The sequence below is a fragment of the Equus przewalskii genome, chromosome X (assembly GCF_037783145.1).
Source record: "Equus przewalskii isolate Varuska chromosome X, EquPr2, whole genome shotgun sequence".
In the NCBI taxonomy this organism is placed as follows: Eukaryota; Metazoa; Chordata; class Mammalia; order Perissodactyla; family Equidae; genus Equus; species Equus przewalskii.
The window spans coordinates 52,226,863-52,250,727 of record NC_091863.1 but is presented as its reverse complement, the minus strand read 5'-3'; the positions used below and the strand labels follow the sequence as shown (position 1 = coordinate 52,250,727).

General features: G+C 38.0%; 1 protein-coding gene across 2 annotated transcripts in view; it reads left to right on the top strand.

The window, feature by feature from the left end:
* OPHN1 (oligophrenin 1) overlaps positions 1-23,865 on the top strand; it is a 496,301-nt gene that overhangs the window by 230,503 nt on the left and 241,933 nt on the right. For both annotated transcript variants that reach the window (XM_070604028.1, XM_070604029.1), the window contains exons 4-5: positions 4,195-4,256; positions 11,021-11,092. In XM_070604028.1, coding sequence (XP_070460129.1) covers positions 4,195-4,256; positions 11,021-11,092 — 134 coding nt within the window. The remainder of the gene's footprint in view (positions 1-4,194; positions 4,257-11,020; positions 11,093-23,865) is intronic.

Below are 23,865 nucleotides of genomic sequence, written 5' to 3'. Positions count from 1 at the left end.
CACACCAAGACAACTTGGTTACCACTACTGTCACTGGAGGTGTATGAGCAGAAACTGGATGGCTGCTAATGGTGGATGTTGCCCAGGGTTTGAAGCATCACATGAAGAGCTGGATAAGACCATCTGAGTCACCTCTGTTACTGTGGAATAAGGTGTTTATCTTGCTTTTGTTTTTGGACCTGTCATCCAGATTCTGATTAAATTGGGTCAGAGAGATGATGGTTAAATATAATAAGAATAAAACAAAAAGGAACAAGAGAGTAGCCCGGTCTTATTGCTCTCTGTACTGCTAGAACATATTTTTATTGTTGTTGTCATTTTGTTTTGTTCGTTTTTATTTTGTTTCAATATAAGAACATACTTTCAGGTAAATAAGCTTTATTTCCTGATTCAACCTCTGGGTGTTTGCCCCTGCAATTGCATTGTGTCCCACCAACCAATCTTTCTGACACTTAGCAGGTTAATCTGGGTTTACTTTGTCTGGAAAGGGATGTAGCATTGATATTTAAGCTCCTCAGATGATTCTAATGTGTAGCCAGTGTTGAATATCACTGCCTTAGACCCAAAAAGGAACAGAACTAACATTTATTGAATGGCTACCATATGTGCTGGGAGCTGTGCATGTATTATCTTATTTAATCATCAAATAGCCCTGTGAGATTGGAATTATTATTTATAGGCATGAAAAGTGGGTCTAAGAGAGTTTGAGTAACTTGCCAAAGGTCAAGTGTGCTTTTTACTTGACCATAGTGCTTCTAAAAGCAAGAAAAATGACGCAAAACTTTACAAAATCTGTTGGTAACTCATTATTTCATTCTGTCTCCATAACTACTCTGAAGTAATAATTAGTAATATTCTCTTTTTACAGATGAGGAAATTGAGGTGTGGAAGGGCTAAATTGAGAGAAATTTGTGTGGGTTGGTGAATAGTGTGAAGCAGGGACCCAAACTCAAGTCTTAGGATTCTAGTGCTGCTTTTATTTACACAGCAAATCCATTGCCCTTCCCCTAATATTTTTTTTTGTGTATGAAATGAGAGAAGTCTCAGCTACTCCTAAGGGTGGATGTGAGGATTAAATGAAATATTAGCTATGAAAGAACTCTTGGAGAACTACAGCCCAATATCCCTGATGAACATAGATGCAAAAATTCTCAGAAAAAGTACTATCAAAAAGAATTCAGCAGCACATTAAATGGATCATACACAATGATCAAGTGGGATCCATCTGTGGGATGCTGGGATGGTTCAACAAATGCAAATCAGTAAATGTGATATGTCACATTAATAGAATAAAAAATAAAAATCATGATCATCTCAATGGATGCAGAAAAAGCACTTGACAAAGTCCAACATCTGTTCATGATAAAAATTCTAAACAAGGGGCTGGCCCCGTGGTGTAGTGGTTAAGTTCGGCATGCTCTGCTTTGACAGCCTGGGTTTGCAGGTTCAGATCCAAGGTGTGGACCTACATCACTCTACAGCAATACTGTGGCAGCGACCCATGTACAAAATAGAGGAAGATTAGCACAGCTGTTAGCTGAGGGGTAATCTTCCTCAAGCAAAAAGAGGAAGATTGACAATAGATGTTAGCTCAGGGTTCATCTTCCTCAGGGAAAAAAAAAAACAACCTCTCAACAAATTAGGTATAGAAGGAATGTACCCCAACATGGTAAAGGCCGTATATAATAAGCCCACAGCTAGTAGCATACTCAATGGTGAAAGGCTGAAAACTTTTCCTCTAAGATCAGGAAGAAGACATGGGTGCCTACTCTCACCACACCTATTCAACATAGTACTGGAAGTCCAAGACAGAGCAGTCAGGCAAGAAAAAGAAATAAGGCAGAATTGGAAAGGAAGAAGTAAAATTGCTTCTACTTGCAGATGACATGGTTTTATATATAAAAAATCCTAAAGACTCTACCAAAACCCGTTAGATTTAATCAACGAATTCAGTAAAGGTACAGGGTACAAATCAACATGCAAAAATCAGTAGCGTTTCTGTACACTAACAACGAATTATCTGAAAAAAGTAAAGAAAATTATCCCATTTACCATAACATCAAACACAATAAAATGCTTAGGAATAAATTTAGGAAGGCAGTGAAAAAGCCCTACACTGAAAACTACAAGACATTATGAAATAAATTGAAGAAGACACAAATAAATGGAAAGGTATCCTGTGTTCATGGCTTGGAAGAATTAATATTGTTAAAATGTCCATACTACCTAAAGCCATCTATTGATTCAACCAATCCCTTTCAAGATTCCAGTGTCATTTTTTACAGAAGTAGGAAGAAAAAAATTGTAAAATTCATGGAAACAAATAGCCAAAGCAATCCTGAGAAAGAAGAACAAAGCTGAAGGCATCACACTTCCTGATTTCAAACTATATTATAAGCCTATAGCAATCAAAACAGTGTTATAGTGGCATAAAAACAGACACATAGACCAATAGAATGGAATGGAGAGCCTAGAAATAAACCCGTGCATATATGCTCAACTAATATTTGACAAGGGAGACAAGAGTACTCAATGGAGAAAAGACAAGTCTTTTCAGTAAATGGTGCTGGGGAAATGGGATATTAACATGTAAAAGAATGAAACTAGACCCCTATCTTACACCACTAACAAAAATCAACTCAAAATGGATTAAAGTCTTAAATGTAAGACCTGAAACCATAAGACTCCTAGAAGAAAACATAGGGAAAAGCTTCTTGACATGGGTCTTGGCAATGCTTCTTTTGATATGACACCCAAAACACAAGCAACAAAATGAAAAATCCACAAGTGGGACTATATCAAACTTAAAAGCTTCTGCACAGCAAAAGAAGAAATAAACGAAATGCAATCTATAGAATGGGAGAATATATTTGCAAATAATATATTTGATAAGAACTTAAATATCAAATATATATAACGAACTCATACAACTCAATAGCAAAAACTCACAAATAATCCAATTAAAAAATGGGCAAAAGACCTCAATAAACATTTTTCCAAAAAAGATGTCGAAATAGCCAACAGGTACATAACAAGGTGCTCACCAACACTAATCATCAGGGAGATGCAAATCAAAACCATGATGAGATATCACCTCACACCTGTTAGAATGTCTATCATCAAAAACAGAGGAGATAAACATTGGTGAGGATGTGGAGAAAAGGGAACCCTTGTGCTCTGTTGATAGGAATGTAGATTGGTACAGCTACTATGGAAAACAGTATGGAGGTTCCTCAAAAAATTAAAAATAGAACTACCTTATGATCTATTTCTGGGTATATATCTGAAGAAAACAAAATCACTACGTTGAAGAGATATCTGCACCCCCATATTCATGGAAGCATTATTTATAATATTCAAGACATGGAAACAATCTAAGTGTTCATTGACAGAAGAATGTATAGAGAACATGTGGGGTGTGTGTGTATACATACATACATACATACATACATATATATTTATGCAATGGACTATTATTCAGACATAGAAAGAAGGAAATCCTGCCATTTGTGACAACATAGACGGACCTTGAGGGATTATGCTAAATGAAATATGTCAGAGTAAAACAAATACTGTATAATCTCACTTATATGTAGAATCAGAAAACAAAACTCATAGAAAAATAAATCAGATTTATGATTGCCAGAGGCAGGAGTTGGGGTGGGACAATTGGGTGAAGGTGGTCAAAAGGTACAAACTTTCAGTTACAATATAAATAAGTACTGGGGGTGTAATGTACATCATGATGATTATAGTTAACACTGCTGTATTGGTATATTTGAAAGTTGCTGAGAGAGTAGATCCTAAAAGTTGTCATCACAAAGTTAAAAAAAATTTGTAACTATATGAGGTGATGGATGATAACTAAACTTATGGTGGTATTCATTTTGCAATATATGTCATTCAAGTCATTATGTTGTACACCTTAAACTTATAGTGTGCTGTATGTCAATTATATCTCAATAAGACTGAAGGGGAAAAAAAACCTCTCAGGTAGGAGGGTTGGCAAAAAAAGGAAAGGAAACATTCAACAGACACATAACAGATTCTCCTTTTGGCCTTACATTTGCTGCGTTCCTCTCGTGGCTATGTGGGCTTGGGGCACTGGTTCCTACCTCCTGTCACATAGATCTCTGCCACTTGCCTATCAAGTACCATGATTAACTTGGTTTATCTTTTATTCTATTTTTCCAGCTGAATCCTTCAAGGAATTTGCTGAATTGCTCAATGAAGTAGAAAATGAGAGGATGATGATGGTAGGTCACTAATACTGGACCTGGAGCCCAGATCATGGCTGGTGTTGGGGATTTTTCTTCTCCACATTAGTTGGATTGATGCTCTGTTATTTTGGTTTCTGTCTTATTGCTACCTGGTACTGTAAAGGCAGGAAATATATCTGGTTATTCTCTCTCAAGCTCCCACCCCAAGAATTTAGCATTAGATAGAGAGAAATTGGTATGGAAATCCTATCCCTGGTCATTTCAGCGAGAAAGGATTTTGCAGGACATTAAACCAAGTTGTAACATGTTGACAAAAATTGTGGTCTTTTAGTGTTCTTAAACAAATTATCTATTTATTTATGTCTTTCTCTGCTTCCAGAAATTATAATATGGGCTTTATGTATATTTGACATATTGTTTTGTTTAAATGTATGTGAAAACTTTTTCCCTTACATTTAAAGTCTAATTTAAAAATTAATAGACTTTAATATCTAGAGCAATTTTAGTTTTACAGAAAAATTGTGTGGAAAGGACAGAGAGGTTTCATATACTCCCTTTCTCTTCTTGCCCCTCCCCTCACACAGTTTCTCGTATTATTAATAGCTTGCAAATGTGATACATTTGTTCCAATTAATGAACCAATGTTGACACAATATTAACTGAAGTCTGTAGTTTACATTAGGGTTCACTCTTTGTGTTGAACAGTCCACAGGTTTTGACAAATGTATAGTGATGTGTCTTCACCATTATAGTATCATCATACAGAATATTTTCTCGGCCCTAAGAATCCCCTGTGTTCAACTTAGTCATCCCTCCCTGTCTCCCCTACATCTGAAGCCCTGGCAAACACTGATCTTTCTTTTTACTGTATTTTGCCTCTTCTAGAATGTCATATAGTTGGAGTCATACAATAAGTAGCCTTTTCAGATTGGCTTCTTTGCCTTAGCAATATGCATTTAAAGTCCCTTTATGTCTGTTCATGGCTTGACAGCTCATTTTTTTTATCATTGAGCAATATACGTATTTATTATATATATTATATATAATATATATTATATTATAATACATATATTCCATTATATGGATGTATCATGGTTTGTTTATACATTCACCTATTGAAGGACATCTTGGTTGCTCCCAAGTTTTGTCAATTATGAATAAAGTTGCTATAAACATTGGTGTGCAGATTTTTGTGTAGATGTAAGTTTTTAACTCTTTTGAGTAAATTTCAAGGATTGTAATTGCTGGACTGTGTGGTAAGAATATGTCTAGTGTTGTAAGAAACTGCCAAGCTGTCTTCCAAAGTGATTGTACCATTTTGCATTCTCACCTGCAATGAATGAGAGTTCTTGTAGTTCCACATCCTTGTCAGCATTTATGGCTGTCTGAGTTTTGGATTTTACTAATTTTAATAGGTGTGTAGTGGTATGTCGTTGTGGTAATTTGCATTTTCCTGATGACATATGATGTAGAACATCTTTTCATTTGCTTATTCGCCATCTGTAGATCATTTTTGGTGAGGTGTCTGTTCATGTCTTTTGCCTACTTTTTAATTGAGTTATTTGCTTTCTTATTGTTTAGTTTTAAGAGTTCTTTGTATATTTTGGATGCAAAGTCCTTTATTGGAAATGTATTTTTCAGAGATTTTCTCCCAGTCTGTGGTTTGTCTTTTCATTTTTTAACGGTGTCTTTTGCAGAGCAGAAGTCTAATTTTAATGAGGTCCAGATTATCAATTGTTTTTTTCATGGATTATGCTTTTGGTGCTGTATCTAAAAAGTCATCACCAAACCCAAGTTTACTAGATTTTCTCCTATGTTATCTTCTAGGAGTTTTATAATTTTACGTTGTATGTTTAGGTCTATGACCTCTTTTGAGCTAATTCTTGAGAAGAGCGTAAGATCTGTGTCTAGATTCATGTTTTTGCATGTGGATGTCCAGTTATTCTATCACCATTTGTTGAAAAGACTATTCTTTCTCCATTAATTACCTTTGCTCCTTTGTCAAAGATCAATTGACTATATTTGTGTGGATCTATATCTGGACTCTCTATTCTGTTCCATTGATCTATTTGTCTGTTCTTTCACTAATACTACACTGTCTTGATTACTGTAGCTTTGTAGTAAGTCTTGTAGTCGAGTCTGAACTTCAGAACCAGTTTGTCAATATTCACAAAATAAATTGTGGGGATTTTGATTAGGATTGCATTGAATCTATTGATCAAGTTGGGATGAACTGACATCTTAAAAATATTGAGTCTTCCTATTCATGCACATGGATTATCTCTCCATTATTTAGATCTTTGATTTCTTTCATCAGATTTTTTTCTTTTTTTTCCTGAGGAAGACTAGCCCTGAGCTAACTGTTGCCAATATTCCTACTTTTTTTTGCTTGAGGAAGATTAGCCCTGGGCTAACATCTGTGCCAGTCTTAGTCCACTTTACATGTGGGTCACTGCCACAGCATGGCTGATGAGTAGTGTAGGTCCACATCTGGGATCCAAACCCATGGACCCAGGCTGCCAAAGAGGAACGTGCTGAACTTAACCACTATGCCACAGGGCTGGCCTCAATCAGAGTTTTATAGTTTGCTCATGCAGATCTTGTACATATTTTGTTAGATTTATTCCTAAGTATTTCATTTTTTTGTGAACTCTATTTTAACAGTTTAAGCAATAATTTTTTGGTGTAGTCCCTACACCTGCAGCATCAATGTCACTTGGGAAATTGCTAGAAATGCAGGTTGTTGCCCCCCCAGACCTATCTGGGACTTAAATGTGGAAGTTCGTCAATATTTGTTTTTATTAGGAGTGTGAGGGTAAAGTGGGAACTTTGTAGAGGACTACAAAGAGGTCCACTTTCCCTTTTTCTCCCGATGACATCCTATTGGCAGCTCAGTTTTGTTAAGCTCATTTATTCCAATAGTAAGAGTTCTTTAATCTGTAATCACACTTCCTTTTCAAAAGTGTGGTACTGGCTTCTCAAAATACTGCTACCATTTCATCTAGGCTCCTAGAAAAGTCGGATTGAGGGCAAGGCTTGGAGGGAGGGGAATTAGAGACTTAGGCTCTAATAATGGCTGTGCCACTAACTTACTTGACTTCAGACTAATCACTTTATTTATTGAGTCTCTCTTTCTTTATATGTAAAATAAGGAAAAGAATCCCCATCTCCCAACAACCCCAAGGTTGTTGTAACTACTCCAAATGATATAATGAATATGGAAGTGGTTTATGAATAACAAAGGACACTGATTATATGTGTTGTTTCTAGTTATCTTTTGTTGCCCCCAAGATCCTGCTTGTGGAAACTTGACTTGGAATTTCTTTAGTTTAAGAGATTTGCTTCTAAGGATACTAAGGAAAGACCAAGATTGGTAGTTTCCCTGGAGCCTGGTAGACAGCCCACTAGCTAATCCACACTCTTATAAATGTTTTCTTCTGCCTGAAGAGTTTGTGGACTGCTGCCAATGTTGCTCTCAAAGGCATTTGCCCCCATTTCATTCAGATATCATTAGAAAGCTCAGCTGTGCTTCTCTTCAGCCTTAGTTGTTCCTTGATCTCTTTTATTCACCCAATTACAAAGCTCTAAAATATTGAAGTAGGATCCATCTTTTGAAATGTTGTTTTTCTCACCATTCTTGCTGGCTCTTTTCCACAGGACTGACTCACTTTCTTCTGTCCTTAATTATATTGTGCCCTTTTGTCCCTACAACTCTTCAATCATGTATTGAATGTTGGCTCCCCATTTACTACTTAATTCCAGGAATGCTGTGAAGGTTAGGCTCAATGAGGGCCTTTCACAACATGCCAGGAATTCATTGCTTTGCTGCACCTCTCCCATTTCCTGGAACTGTGGTAAAAGGACTCCTGTACCCCAATATGGATAATCTGCGAGGTGTTAAGCAGTTTTTTATCCTTTATGTAAGAAGCCAAAAGAAGCTTTAGAAGAACAGGATGGAAGTTCACAACCCTAGCATGTGGCAGTTGCAAATGTCTAGTCATTCTCCTAAATGAATTTAAATTGTGGAAGGAACTATGGAGGGAAGAAATGAGGAGGAGCATCCCAGCTGTGATTTCTTAAACAGTACCTTGGGGGAGGTTGTAGTACCTCAGACGGTCACCCTTAAAAGTCTGGGTAACAGACTTCCTGTATTATTGAGGATAAGATGCTTGCCTAGATACATTTCTGACTCTAAATGGGACCTCTGTTGGCACTATGTAAGGTCTGTCTTTGAGGACTGCCAAGAATGACCTAAAGAGGCCCATAATATTTCAAACAGTACATCCTCAATGCCTTCTTTTGGTAATTGGTTAACCATCAAAGATTTACGAGCAATCCTGTACTACTGGATTGAATACCATTCTCTATTCTGCTAAATGCTCGATCTAGTGTTAATTTGGGCTTCGTTCAATAGGAACCTGATTAGATAAACTCACTAATGTGTTTAGAGTGTCACTTATCATGCTGGGGATTGTACCCTAAGATAGCAGGTAAGAGCTTTTCTCCTAGAGAGTTTACAATATGGATGCAGTGATCAGAAAGTTAAATAAAGGCCAAGTTTACTTAAAAGTTTAGTTGCTAGACTTCTAAGGGGTTTAAGGATAAAATAGCATGAAAAAGAAAAAAAAAAGTCAAGTTTCAGTGTGACCTTTTCTTACATCTCTAGCTCTATGTTCTAGTAGAAAGTAGTATAATAATGAATGAGTGTCAAAGAAAGGAAAAAGTTCAGAGTATCTATTTGTGTTGTATGAGACTAGGAGCAGTATTGCCAAAGCAATTAAGGGAAAACTATGGATTTCGATTTCAGTGAATCATATACTACCTTCCTAGACTAAGACAGGGCCAAATACGTAAAGCGCAGTGGCCTTATGGACCCTGTGTGAGAAGTTGCTGGCACCCTTGCTTATGCAAGAAAATTCCCCTTGTATCATGAAAAACTGGCAACTCTGCCATCTCTGGGGTGCCTGCATATTTAAGGGCTCAGCTGAATATTCATACAGAGGTTTGACACATACTACTCTCTTTAGAAGTGACATATTTGTTTCTTGTTCAAAGGCAAGCTTCCTCAGTGTTTCCAGGTGGCCGTTCTTTATGTGTTACCTTTGTGAAACTGGAAATAATTTTTCTAATTATCTATTGCTATATAATAATCTATTCCAAAACTTAGTGTCTTAAACGAAAACAATTTTGTCTCATTATTTTGCGGGTTAGGAATTCAGGCAGGGGCCCCTGTACTAGATCTTTGACACTGATGACTTAATTTTTTTACAGGTAGGTGCACAAAGTTGATGGCACATAATTTGCAATCCATGGAAATGTAGAGTGTGGTGGGTAAGAGAGACAGGCTGGTACTTTTAGTAGAAAAATTCTTGTTTTCAATCAAGGAGAGTCACGGGTGTCTTTATTTTTGATACCAGGGCTGCTAGTGGAAATTTGATTGGATGAGAGTTTCCCCATTTAGTTGAACCTTGAATCATACCTGGACACAAAACAGAAGGCCCAAAGTGCCTGCAGGACTTGGATAAAATATGTACTAATGCCCCAACTTGCCATGTTTTTTGGTGGTAATTTAAAAATTGATTCTTAGGGGGCTGGCCCCGTGGCCGAGTGGTTAAGTTCGCGCGCTCCGCTGCAGGCGGCCCAGTGTTTCGTTAGTTCGAATCCTGGGCGCAGACATGGCACTGCTCATCAGACCACGCTGAGGCAGCGTCCCACATGCCACAACTAGAAGAACCCACAACGAAGAATACACAACTATGTACCGGGGGGCTTTGGGGAGAAAAAAGGAAAAAATAAAATCTTTAAAAAAAAAAAAATTGATTCTTAGTCTGGAGAATACAGGACTGGTCAAAACTGGCTTTCTACTCTGTCTTCTATTTTTGTTTTGAAGATATATCTTGTCTTACTGACATTTTATATCTCATCTAACAAGGAAGCCAGTGCCTCATTTTCTCGTTTTGTAATATATCAAAATTAATGCAATGAGCCCTTAAATCCAGCCCTTTAGATATGTTCTCTAAGTCCTCCATTAAAGTGCATCTAATTCACACTGCTGAAGAAACAAACCCCACTTGTTGCCTTGGACAGATGCAATCTCCCAAAAGGTTTAAATGAAGACAAAACTTTGTATATCTCTACCTGCCCACTGAACAAGGAATCCAGTTTGGAGATGATGTGTTTATATCTCGAGAACCATATTAATGTCAGTATTTTTAGTACCTGGACAGGCTGTTCATATCAGCTTCTAAGCATCTATAGTTAGGTAATTTGAAGGCTTGGTCCAGTATTCTCTGTGACGCTGTAATACACTCCAAGGTCTGAAGGAAATGTTTTGGTTTTATGACACACCAGGGCAGGCCTGGAGACAATTTATGCTGGGATTTATCCTAATGCTATTACTGCTAACTCATTTGCCTCCCATGAATGGTTTGCATTTGGTGCAATTGGCCTTTTCGTGTATTTTCCATTCCCTTTCTCTTCTCTTTTCCACATATACTTCAGGCCTCCCCTGTCTGTTTCTGGACATGACTCCGGATATTTTTCGACTAAAAACTCAGATAAGACTACCAGTAAAGTTACAGAGAAATACTCCTAAAGTTCCGTCTCTCATTTCCTCTTAATGCATTTGATTTTAAGAGACCAATATGGGAATAAAAGACAGTAACAAAACCCAACAACCCAGAAAACTAGTTAACATTTTGCAGGATGGTGTATTACAAGGAAATGCCCTAGTAATAAGGAATCTTGAATCTGAACCTTGCTAATTTAAAAGTTGTTTTGTGTTTTTTCTTTTTCTCTAGGTACATAATGCTAGTGATTTGCTGATCAAACCCCTGGAAAATTTCCGGAAGGAGCAAATAGGCTTCACCAAGGTACATTTTCTCTACATGCATAAGATATTTTTTATAGCAATTGAGTAGTTGTTTGGGCTACCATTCTTTCCTCTTCAGGGATGAGGAAGGTTTGTCTCTACAAGAAAATTCATCATCAAAAATGATGAGAAAATCTGGAATTGGCTCCTGGCTGTGTTTCCAACTAGCTCTGTAACTTTGGACAAGATACTTCCCCTTTTGGAGCTTCAGTTTCTCCATCTGGAAAATGAGGAGGTTGATAATAATAGCTATTCTTTGAAGACTACTTACTATGTGCTGAGCACTGGGCTAGATGCGTTACATTCATTCTCTAATTACAACAATCCTGTGAGGGTCTGGTATTATCCCCATTTTACAAATGAGGCAGCTGAGGTTTGGGCAAGATAAAGAACATGACTAAAATTATATAGTTAGTAAGTGACAGTAGCCAGGATTTAGATCTGAGGATCTTTTTAGCTTCAAATCTCACATTCTTTCCATTAAGCCATACTATTTAGATCTGTACTGTCCAATGTGGTAGCCAATTGCTATACAAATAAAATAAAATTAACAACTCAGTTTCTCAGTCATGCTAGTAACATTTTAAGTGCTCAATAGCCACATGTGACTAGTAGCTACTATATTGGATGGTGCAGATATAGAACATTTCCATCATTGTAAAAATTTCTATTGGACAGCACTGTGCCAGATATTCTCAGATTGCTTCCAGCTTGACCACCCATGGATCGCTCTGATATTTCAGTGTCATGTAAAGTGGTATGAATAATTGTCAAATTTATTCTTTTCAGCTAGATGTGGGCCTATTTTGTGAGTTCTAATATATATGCAACATGTAACCAAGATAGTCTACCAGAACTAGATGTAGCATCTTGACCAAGCATCTGGCCCTTTTAGGACTAAGAACGCCATCCAGTGGTTATTATCTGGAATATCATCACAAGCAGTTTGGATCAAGGATATGAAAGTAGCAGGCTCTGAGAAGAAAGAGCACAATAGTGGATGTGTTCCCAGTGCTCGATATCATCAGTCAGGTTGACATGGGCATTATTTGAGTGACTGGCATTCAAGCAAAATGAGTTCTCTGGATAGCCCAGGAATTCTGGATTTCACGTGGTTCATCTGGAATCTCATTAACTTAAATACTTAATTGGGAAAGTATATGATTGGAGGAGAGAAGAGCCTTTAAAATCACAAATGTGCTATGAAAATAATTAACTACTTAAGTGACATGACAATTGTTACATAACAGTGGGGAAAAAAGGATGAAGAAGGACCGGTAATGTGAAAACCCTCACACCTGGTTTAGTTTCATTCCTGGATGAGAATAGGAAAAAGGAAAGTAAGAATATGCTGCAGTGGTTGACCTTATGTTATCTGAGGGAAAGGAAACAAATTTCTATTATATACTTCCTATGTCTCAGGCCTGGGCTGAGGATTTTACATATGCTGTCTTCCTTAATTCTTACAGCAAACTTGTGAGGTACGATGTATGATATCCATTATCCCAGTGAAGAAACTAAGACTCAGAAAGGTGAAATTCCTATCAGTCTTTTTTTTCTCCTACTTCTTTACCAGTGGGGCCAGCCTGCACACCTACAAAGAAGGTGACCAACTCTCAGTGTGAGAGTCATTTTCAAGAAACTATCTAGAATTATCCTAGTAGTAAAATTTAGGGTAGTAAAGAGAGCACTGAACTATGGACTAGAAAATGTAGCTTCCAGTCTACTCCTGTGTGTTATCAATTTACTACCTCTCATTTCCAACACTCCTAAATACCTGTTCTATGAAAATGGAGAGAATTCCCTTAAGCATCTCTCCTTTTACAGTGAGCAAGACGTTAAGCTTTCTCAATAGAGCGTGCTGGAGGGATATTGCAGGAAGAAGGGGCTGTCCTGAAGTTGCTGGCTGCTGCTGCACAGTGGGTCAGTAGAGTGGGAGTTTGATATCCGGTGGGGCTCTGACCCAGCCACACACCCAGAATACATGGTCCCTCAATGACCTTGAAGCCTCTGCCTCGCCTAGTGATAATCTTTCTGCAGGTCTCTCAGTCTCTTTCTGAACGCCTCCTCGCCCATGTTGTCTCCTAGCTTCCCTCTGTACGCCCCACCCCCCATGCGGCCCACCTGCTGACTGAAGGTTTATAACAGAGCTGCTGCTCCCTCCTTCCTCTGCCAGCCCCCAAACAGCCTGCTTGTGCCATAGGAGGTTCCCACTGAGGAAGGCTGGGCCCGTGAAGCTCACCTGCAACCTAGTGTGCCCATCCTCTCTATATACCTATTCCACTGGTTGCTGATTGTTCCCCACCTGCACTCTGGAGAGTTGCCTCCTGCTTACTTAATGACTGTAGACCACCGGGCCAAACCAGCAAACTTCTCTGCTATTCAGTAGCGTAAATTATACCTTTTCCAGTGAGATCTGAACTCCTTCCAAATTTTTCCTTCCTTGGGTACCTTCCCTCAGCCTTAGGGTGCCATATAGAATTTCCTTATATCTTAGAGTTACTTTTTTTTAGCTTAATAAGTTTGTAGTTTAATAATTCTTTATATTGGTTTCTGTCTCTTAATTGGGCCCAGATTGATAGATACATCCAGCACTGCTGCTAGTTGCTTCTGTGACTTTATTGGTAGTGGTATGTGCTTTGTTAGGCCCTTACAAATATAGGTGTATGTTCTCATTTGAACCTCAGAACAACCTTGTAAAGTAGAGGTCATTATCCTTTGTTTACGGCTGAGGACATGAAGGCTCACTGAGGGGGAGTGTCTAAGGTCATCCAACCAGGAAGTGGGAGAGCTTGGATTTAAATCCATTTCTCCTGGTTTTAAGTCTAGGACTCGTTCCACTTTATGAGAGATATCACTTCTCTCTTGGCTTCAGTTTTCTCATTTGTACAACAATAACAATGGACAAATAATTCCTTATCTAATCTTCTCTTTGAGATTCTAAGGATAATTAACTAAATGTGTATCTATTGAGTAGTAGAAATTGGCTGGTCAGAACTTAGTGTGCTGTAAATGTGAAATATATGTTAATTTTGAAGACAGTATGAAAAAATGTAAAATATCTCATTAATATTTTATATTGATTACATATTGAAATGATATTATTTTGGATATAAGTTAAGGAAAATGTATTATGGAGGTTAATTTCACCTATTTTTCCTTTTGTGAAAATACCTACTAGAAATTTTAAAATTATAGATGTGGCTTGCATTATCTTGCTATTTTGTAGAACTGAGCTACACAAAGTAATTACCTTTGGTAGAGAGCTTCTGCCATTTCATGGGCTCTCTGGGTCCAGAATCAAGAGGAGGCAGTATTTGAAGAAAATTCATATACACATAGACATAGAATTAATTAAATTAGTTAACATATATAAAGTTCTTAGAACAGCACCTGGTAAATAATAAGTATGAAATAAGTGTTTTTTGTTATCACCATCATCATCATCATCATTATCAGTATTATTGGCAGCAAAACAAGGAAAACAGAATGCTCTTCATGAAACTGTCCAATTGATGATGGAACTTAGATTAAAAAATCGAAAGAAGAGAAGTTAATGAGTGAGGCATAAGGAGAAGGGTTGGGACAGTGAATGTTCCCCAAGTGACTACTGGTATATGGAGAAGTTTCTTGTCACCAGGTCTCCAGATCTCTGTCTCTGGCTCTGTAGGATGTGGAAGATGTCTTTTTGTCAAAGAAATTAAAAAAAAACAATTCAAAATAACAGAGTTCTGGGAAGTAAGAGAGGACACCTTCTGAACAAAGTCATCCTGTTGTTCAAACAGGATTAGCCTTTTCAAATGACACAGATGCTACTACCTCTTGAAATTATAAATGTCTCATGTGAAATCTGTGGAAAGGAGATGGGGCAACCATGGAGGGGAGTGACTTGTGATACTCAAATAATATTCTTCTCCTGTGGCTCCTTTATGGACAGATTTTGAGCTGCTGGTCAGGGATGGTTTTGCTGGGTAATGAAAGTCACTCTGTTTGCAGAGTCCAGTGAATTCTGTTGTCACTTCAGCTTGGGTGGCTGGGTCCCATTGGACAGGCTCTTTCAATAGTCGGAACCTCAGAAGGCTATTTTGTACCTGAGTCACTTCACAAAGACAACAGTTCCTAGCAGATTAGCCATTCTGTGATGGCTTGGGCACTAGCTTCTGTTATACAATAGCTTCTAAATGGCCGTCAGATGATTGGCTTCCCAAGCATAGAATCATGGGCCAGATGATCTCACAGGTATTATCTCCATCAGAGGTTTTTTTCCCAGGAGGATGCTGGTAGGGCTTCTAACTCTACTTTAGCCAGAGCAGTTTCCCTTGGATCTGTTTTATATAGTGGACTTTTGGGGCAATATTTCTTTTTAAAACAGGTCTCTATTGGTTAAAAATTTGCAAACTACCTCTTTATGCTAAAACCTGATAGATCTCCCTTTTCCAATTAAATAGGATATGTCTTTCAATCTCTGTATGGCCGTTTGGATATTTATGCAATTATATGGACATCTACTCTTCTAATTTTAATGTGTAATCTACAGTTTCATCAGACTAACCCCACTTTACAATCTTTAAGTTTTGAAAAAATACTGTTTAGCTTTTCATTCTAAGAATTGAAATATATACAAGACACACATACACATATAATTAAAATAGTATAAGATCAATAAAGAAAGTCAACAGTCTCCACTCTTTCCCCACTCCTCAGAGGCATCCATTTTTAACCATTTTTATTTCTATTCTTTTGGTAGTTACTTTCATATTTTTTTAAAAAATGTGCTTGTATTGCTATTTCTTGATTTGTGGACTTTAGAAATTATTTCTTCATGCTATAAATACAGAAGATCGTTGCTCACACCTCCCTCTTTACCTCTCCTTCCAATTTCTGATAATTATAACATCCTTTTATTTCTTATATTGCTTACCTCTGGTACTTTTAGTTATGTACTTGAACCCCTATTTCTTATTGCATCAGCTTTTTACTACAGCTTTGTAAGATGAAGATATTTGCACCTCTGTGTTCCTTTACTACCTTTTAACCCTCAACTTTTGTCAGCCACACCTTCACTTATCACTGTTAGGGTTGATAACATTACTTTTCTAGTCTGGACCTTAATTACATCTTGTTGGTAGTTATTATCAGCCTCATTTTACAGTGGCAAAAGCAAGTGACAAATCTAGGATTTGAACTCAAGTTTCTTGGCTCGGAGTCCATGAACTTTGACATTTCTTATATTGGGTTAATATAAGTATTAATTTCTGTTGGCTAGGTTAGATCAAGGATGATTCCCTTCTTTATCCTTTCTCCTAATTTCTTGTCTACTAGGCTTAGAGTTCTTTGTCCACCTACTCTAGACTCCTGTTTACTTAACTTCTTGTATCCTTCTCACCTCTCAAAAGTCCCAGCACATGCAAAGATTGTGAGTCATCCCCCATGTGTATATATTAGCCATCACTTGATTAGCAGAACCCTTCATACCACTGCTCCTCTTCTGACCACCATGCAACTTTCCCCCAACCCACGGCCCCAAGGTCAAGGGAGGACAAACAAGGCTCAGTCCAGCTCTGTTCATAATGAGTCTTTCATCCTGTAGTCTAAAATGCTGGGCTGTGCATTGGAGATGACAGAATAAAGACCTAGTCACTCTCCATAGACACATGACAGGGAGAGTATTTGTACCCTTTGATTCATATTTTTTGGATCTTGTCAGAGTTGCCCACAGTACGATATTTTCAATTCTCTTTCAAGGATACCCTTGCCAGAGAGGAACAGCCACTGAATTGAGCCTTTGTGTGGTCTCTGATGGGACCAGGACCAAATCATCTAAAACATCTGAGTCTGCATTTAACTCACTTTTTGGAGAGTTGGAGCTGGTTTGGAAGCTCTGATTTAGTGTGTTCTCACCCAACAGATGGCAGGCAAGAAGGCATAAACAGCAAGACATGAGGTTGTGGGTCTTGTTGCTGTTTCTTCTCCATAAACAAAGATTATAGAAAGAACTTTAGGAAAGGGGACTGTTCTGGAGGTAGATGGGATTGAAAAAATACAGAAGATGAAACAATGCACAGACTTGATAGTCATGGTAGATGAAGCCAAAAGTATTAGTCTGCCCTGCATTCCAAAGGCCAGAGCATGCTCTAGGAGAGAGGGCAAAGAAGCAGCAGCAAATCACTATCAACAGCTGCAAACAATTTGAATTTCAAATCTCCCCCACCTCATTTGGATTTCAGTGGCTGCAAGAATGCATTAGCAGGAAGAGTCAAGTAGTCAAGGTGCCCAAGAGCTAAGCTATGTGACAGTAATCCATAAGTGATTTTCAAGCCAACATCAAATATTTTACAAGCTTTGTAATAACAATTACCACCTACCAGGTACTTGCTATATGTTATCTCGGTTAAGCACTGTTATCCACATCCTATAGATGAGAAAGTCAAGACTCATAATGGCCAAATAACTTGTCCAAGGACACAAAGTTATTAACAGGAGCAAGCTTCAATCAGATTTTTATTACTCCAGGAACTGTACACTTTCGACTACATTGCATTCTGAACCCAGCTTTCTAGGGCTTGTATGGAAGGATTAAAATAAATATTAATAATGCCTATCAATAATTGAATGGGTAAAAGTGACAAATTCACATTACAGCCATGAGAATGAATGAACTAGAGCTGTTGTATACCACATGCATGAATCTGACAAATAAAAGGTCTAGGGGAAAAAAAGCCAGTCACAAAAGATTACCTGCTATATAAGCCCATTTCTATATAGTTCAGAAACAGACAAAACTGGGGCCAGCCCCATGGCCGACTGGTTAAATTCGTGCGCTCCGCTGTGGTGGCCCAGGGTTTCGCCCGTTTGGATCCGGGCGCGGACATGGCACCACTCCATCAAGCCACACTGAGGCAGTATCCCACGTGCCACAACTAGAAGGACCCACAACTAAAATATACAACTATGTACCAGGGGGCTTTGGGTAGAAAAAGGAAAAATAAAATCTTAAAAAAAATAGACAAAACTAAGTAATGGTGTTAGAAGCCAGGATAGGGGTTACCCCAGAGTGGGGATATTAGTGACAAAAAAAGGCACAAAGGGGCCTTTAATGGTGTTGGTAATGTTTTGTTTTTTGATCTGAGTGCTGATCACATAGGTGTTTTCCATTTGTGAACATTTATTGAGATTTGTGCAGAGTATTTTCCAGAGTATATGTTGTAATGTTTTAAAAATTCAAAAATTAACATTAAAAATATTAATATTTCCTCAAAGCATGTCTTCCACTGGTGTGTATGTACATACAAGGAGACAGTGGTTTAGGGACGCTCTGTGGGTTTATCCTCCTGATTATCTTCACATATGGACCTTCCTCTCCTTTTGTGACTTTCCCTCCCTTTCCTCACATATGCGAACTTCCCTAAAGAATATATAGTATTGTTTTACATAGTATAGTGGTTAAACTGTGGACTCTGGAGCCAGACTACCTGGGTTTGCATCTTGGCTCTTCAACTTAGTAGCTGCTGAGTTTAGGCAAGTCATTTAACTTCTCTGGGCCTTAGTTCCTCTATCTGTATGAGATAAATAATAGTACCTACCTTATAGAGTTGCTATGAGCATTAAAAAGTGTTAATATGTATAAAATGCTTAGAACAGTGCCTGACACATAGTAAGCATTATATGTGTTTGTTATTATTTGCTTTTCTTATTTATGAAAAAGGACTAATTTTGCATGTATTCTTTTTGTACTTTGCTTTTTCCGCTCAACATTATATACGTGAGATTCACCTGTGTTCATATATTTAACTCGAGTTCTTTCACTTTTATTGCTATATAGTATTCCATTGTGAGAATAATCATGATTTCTTTAAGCATTATCTTATTGATTGATGAGTCAGTTGCATCTATTTTTTATGCTAGTGCAAACAGTACTTCTTTAAAAGTGTTGTACACATCTTCTTGTGCATGTTTGAAATTTTTTCCATGGTATATGCCTAGAAGTAGAATTTCTGGGTTGTAGGGCCCACACATCTTTACTAGATATATTGCCAAATTGATCTCCAAAGTGTTTGTACCAATTTATGTCATCACCAGCAGTATAAAAGAATTTTCTTTGCTCCACATCCAAGGAACACATAAGCTAATTCAGAAAGATGCAAGGGAATTTGGTTCAGCAAATGTTTATTGTGTCTCTACTCTGTATATAGAAGAAAGCTGTCACTTGTGGAATACAAATCTATTCTGTCACAAACACCAAGCAACTCTACTTAATGCCAAATGAGATCACATATGTAAAGTTCCCTGGCATACAGTAGGCCCCTTTGCTCTAGCAATCTAGGAATGTACCCACATAGGCTAATGTGGTCGTGTTATTGATAAGACCCTTTTACAAGGTAATCTATCCCCAAAATAGAAAAGTGGCTGCATTTGTCCTGAAGAGTAGAGGGTTAAAAGGGAATACCACCCCAATTGTCAATGATACCGAATGGACTGTGCCCCAGGAGGAGGTCACATCTCTTTTCCATCTCCCTTGCCATCCTTCACTAGAGCAGAAAGCAATTGCATCATAGAACAGAGAGACACCAGAAGTTTTTTTCTTCCTTCTGCAACAAAATGAGACCATTATCTGCCTCTCTCTTCCACTGCAGTGTCTTTTCCACTTGAACTTTGAGGGCATACTTGTAATTACAAGTGTGACCTTGCTCAAATGAGCCAAATCTAAGTGAGCTTACGTAACCCTGTTCCTGATGGCTGCTGGCTTCAAAGTCACCTCTGGAGAAGATAGGAGATGAGGGAAATCAAGAGCATATAACCCCTTGAATTGAATTGTAATTTGCAGATTCCTTGTTTGTTGTTTTTTTGAAGAAATAGCAAATGTTCTATATCTGAGTTGTCTACTAGAGTAGCTTCTAGCCAGGCGTGGGTGCTGTACACTTGCCTAGTCTGACTGAGAAACTGAATTTTAAATTTTATCTAATTTTAATTAATTTAAACAGCCACCTGTGATTAGTGGCTGCCATGCAGATCTAATACATTTTTAAAAATAATCTGTGAGTAGAGGAAGGTAGAGGAGCTAACATTAGCTCAGTACTTACTATCCATTGGCACCTATACTGGCATTTAATTCTTGCAATACCCTGTAGAGAAGATATTATCTCTATTTTAAATCTGAAGAAGCCAAGTATCAGAGTGGATAAGAACTTCTCCAAGGTCACACAGGCTACAAAAGGGCAGAGCCAGGATTAAACTCAAGTCTGTTTGGTTTCTCCAATTCTAAAGTCCATTCCCTTTATCCTGTATGATGTGGGTTTAATTTTGTTCCTGCTGCTTGTCTCCAGCTATAAACCAGATAAGTTTAAAACTGAATGCCTTCTAATATGGGTAATTCCAAATTCTTAACTGCTAATTTGCATTAACAAATGTGTTTGTTGAAGCTCCAGTATATTAAGATTTTAAGGGCTTTGGTGATGATTTTCTCTAGTAAGATGTTCAGAAGGAATAATAAGTGGCCAGAAACAAAGTGACTGAATGAGTCAGTTGTACTTTTTGTTAACTTGCAGCCAGAAATTATTCGTAACATTGGATTATATCATATATTAGGGCTCTTCAGACAAACAGAACCAGTAGAATCAATAAGATGTGTGTGTCTGTGTGTGTGTTTAATTTGTATGTATATAAATGTAGAGAGAGATTTATTTTGAAGAATTGGCTCACGTGATTGTATAGGCAAGTAAGTCCAAAATCTGCAGGGCAGGTTAGCAGGCTGGAGACGCAGCGAAGAGTTGTTGTTGCAGACAGAGTCTGAAGGCCTTCGCTCTTCTCTGAGGGGCCTCAGTCTTTTTTTCTCTTAAGGCCTTCAACTAATTGGATGAAGCCCACCCACATTATAAAGTGTAATCTGCTTTACTCAGAGTCTACTGATTTAAATGTTCAGCCTGTGTAAAAATTACCTTCCCAGGAACATCTAGACTAGGATTTGACCAAATATCTGGGTACCATGGCCTAGCTAAGCTGACACTTAAAATTAACCATCACACAGAGCATTCGTTGTTGATTTAAGAACTCTGGAGGTAGGCAGTTCCAAGTTTCAATCAGTGGCCTCCAGATATTGTCTCTATGATTCTCTTGGACTTTACCTCAAGATCATAAGATGGCTCTTACAACTCAACACCTCACACCTTCACACATTAGCGTCTTAAGTAGGAAGGAAGGGAAGGGGCTCTTTTCATAGGACATTTTCTGTCTTTTTGTCCAGAGAGAAAAATGTCTTCCTGTGGCCATCAGCAGACTTCGCCTTATGTCTCGTTGGCAAGAACTGAGTCGTAGGACAACTTCAAGGTCAATAATTGGCAAAGAGAAATGGACGTACTAAGATTCCCCCTTGGCCTTGCTTTTCCTGAGAACATTGCTGCCTGCCTGATATCTGAGGAAATAATAAGAAAGAAGGATGGCTGTTAAGTTGCCAATAAACAATGACTATCCTAATGGCATTTTGAGAATAGAGATGTTGGACCGTAACTAGGAACCTCTGAAATACGCTCAAAGGTCAGGAAATAGAAAAATTCTGGTTATCTGCTTACAGTACTTTAATATAATAATGACAGAGGAGCTTTCATCATATCTTGTCTTCCAAAGAGAGACTACATCAAAGAACTAAAGAGGTAAAGTGACTCCTCCAAGGTCCCACAGGAAGCTAGTGGCAGAGCTAGGAATAGAACTCATATTCTTCTGACTCCTACCTTCATACTCTGTGGATCACATTTGGTCATGGACTCAGCAGGTCTTAAGCACTTTAAGAACTTATATGGAAATGATTCCTGCCTATATAGTGTAGGCCTGCTGTGGTTTTTAAGTTTTTTAAAAAAATAACCTAATTTGACATATTATTATCCATTCATATTGTAGTTTACATTTGGTAGCAGAAGGGACCTTCAAAGCTATTTGTCTAACGTCACTTTACAGATGAGGGAACAGAAACTCAAAAGGTTAAGCGGCTGACCCAGGGGCACAGCTTGTTAGTGGGAGACATGGGACCAGAATCCAGGTCACCTGACTCCTAGGCAGATGTAATCACATTTTCCTTCAAAGATATTTCATATTATGGTATTTTAGACAGAGCTCAGCTCTACCATGTATACCCAAATCACTTATAATCTTGTCAACATCCTTGAAACTTCAAATAGGGGGATACTACTGAGATAACCTTGTAGGCCCAAAGTCATGGCCCTCATTTAACCCTTCCCTGCTTCAGTCATTTCCCTTCAGACATAATCAGATGCACCTCTCTGCATCACAATTTCCTTATTTGAAGAAAATGAGGGGAATGAGCTACATAGTTTATTTTACTTCCAGAGTTGTATGAATAATACAACGCAGGACTAGAACGAGTAGCTTTATCTGTAGACTGTCACCTGAAAATCAAGAAGTATCTTTTTAAGTTAAGCTAATATCTAGCCAGACATCTTAATTAATGGAATGTTTCATTTCCTTGCCCGTGTTTTAACTAAAGCAGATATTTAAGGATTCTATCTTTTAACTGGCATTATCTTGTCAGTCCCACCAGGCGCAGTAGTCCTCAAGGAGGTCCATATTCCAAAGCCAGATTTCCCCTGAAAAATTCCCCAGGAAACTGAATTCTTTTCACAGTAGGGTATACTCTCTCCAGGATGGTATGTCCAGGCTTTGTTTTCCTTAGTTATTTGTGTAGCTTTTGTGTGTGAGAGAGAAAATATGCTTAGCTGATTTTTATATGCTTTTACACTTGGGGAAGGAGTTGACATTATTAGGCAGTAAGGAAGAAAAAACCCTTACACCCAAACCAGAATTTTATAGCTGAAAGGAAACTTTTTAGTATGATGTTTTCAAAGCATTTACTTTCTTCTCCTTGACTGTGTCAAGGGAAGGTACTAATTCATCATCATCATCATTGCTAACCTTACCAAATACTCAATATGTTTTAAGTATTTACCATACATTTTCTCTTTTGGGCTTTGCAACGACTCTGTCACACAGGTACTATTATTATTTTCATTTTGCAGATGAGAAAACTGAAAGGCAGAGAAATCGGAATTGGTGTTTGAGTTCAAGGGTGAATTCTCACACTCGGAAATAATGGGAAATTGTTGGTAGATGAAGTTGCCAGATGAAATGTGTGACAATTTAATTTGGGCTCTAATTTTTATTCTCTTAAGAAATTTGTCATGGCCACAAAATACTTTTTTTCTGTGAGCCCTGGAAAACCTTACATGTTGGTTAGCTATTGCAATAAGAATTCTGCATAACAAAGCACCCCAAAATCTCAGTGGAATGCAGTAATAAGAATTTATTTTTCTATGTCTATGGGTTGGTGGGGTAGCTCTGTTGACCTCAATTAGGTTTGAATGGCTTGGCTCGGGCCCCAAGTGCTATTTAGGTTTGCTCCATGTGTCTCTATTTTTCAAGGATCAGGGGGCTACTAGGGCATATTCTTCTCATGATGCTGGGAGAAGTGCATAGTGGGTGAGCAGAGACATGAAGTCTTTTAAAGCTAGGCTCAAAACTGGCACACAGTCACTTCCTCACAAATTCCTTTGCCCAAAACAAGTCATATGGCCAAGCCTAACATTAGTTAGAAAGTAATATAATTTCTGCCTCTAGTTGGAGGAACTGCAAAGTCACATGGAGGACTCACAGGGAGGAGGGGGGAAGATTTGGGAACAATAATTCGATCTACCATTCCCTGGCTGAAAGTTAGTAGTGATAAGGAGTCAGAAGGTGAAAGAAGATATTTTGATGGAAACTAAGAGAGGT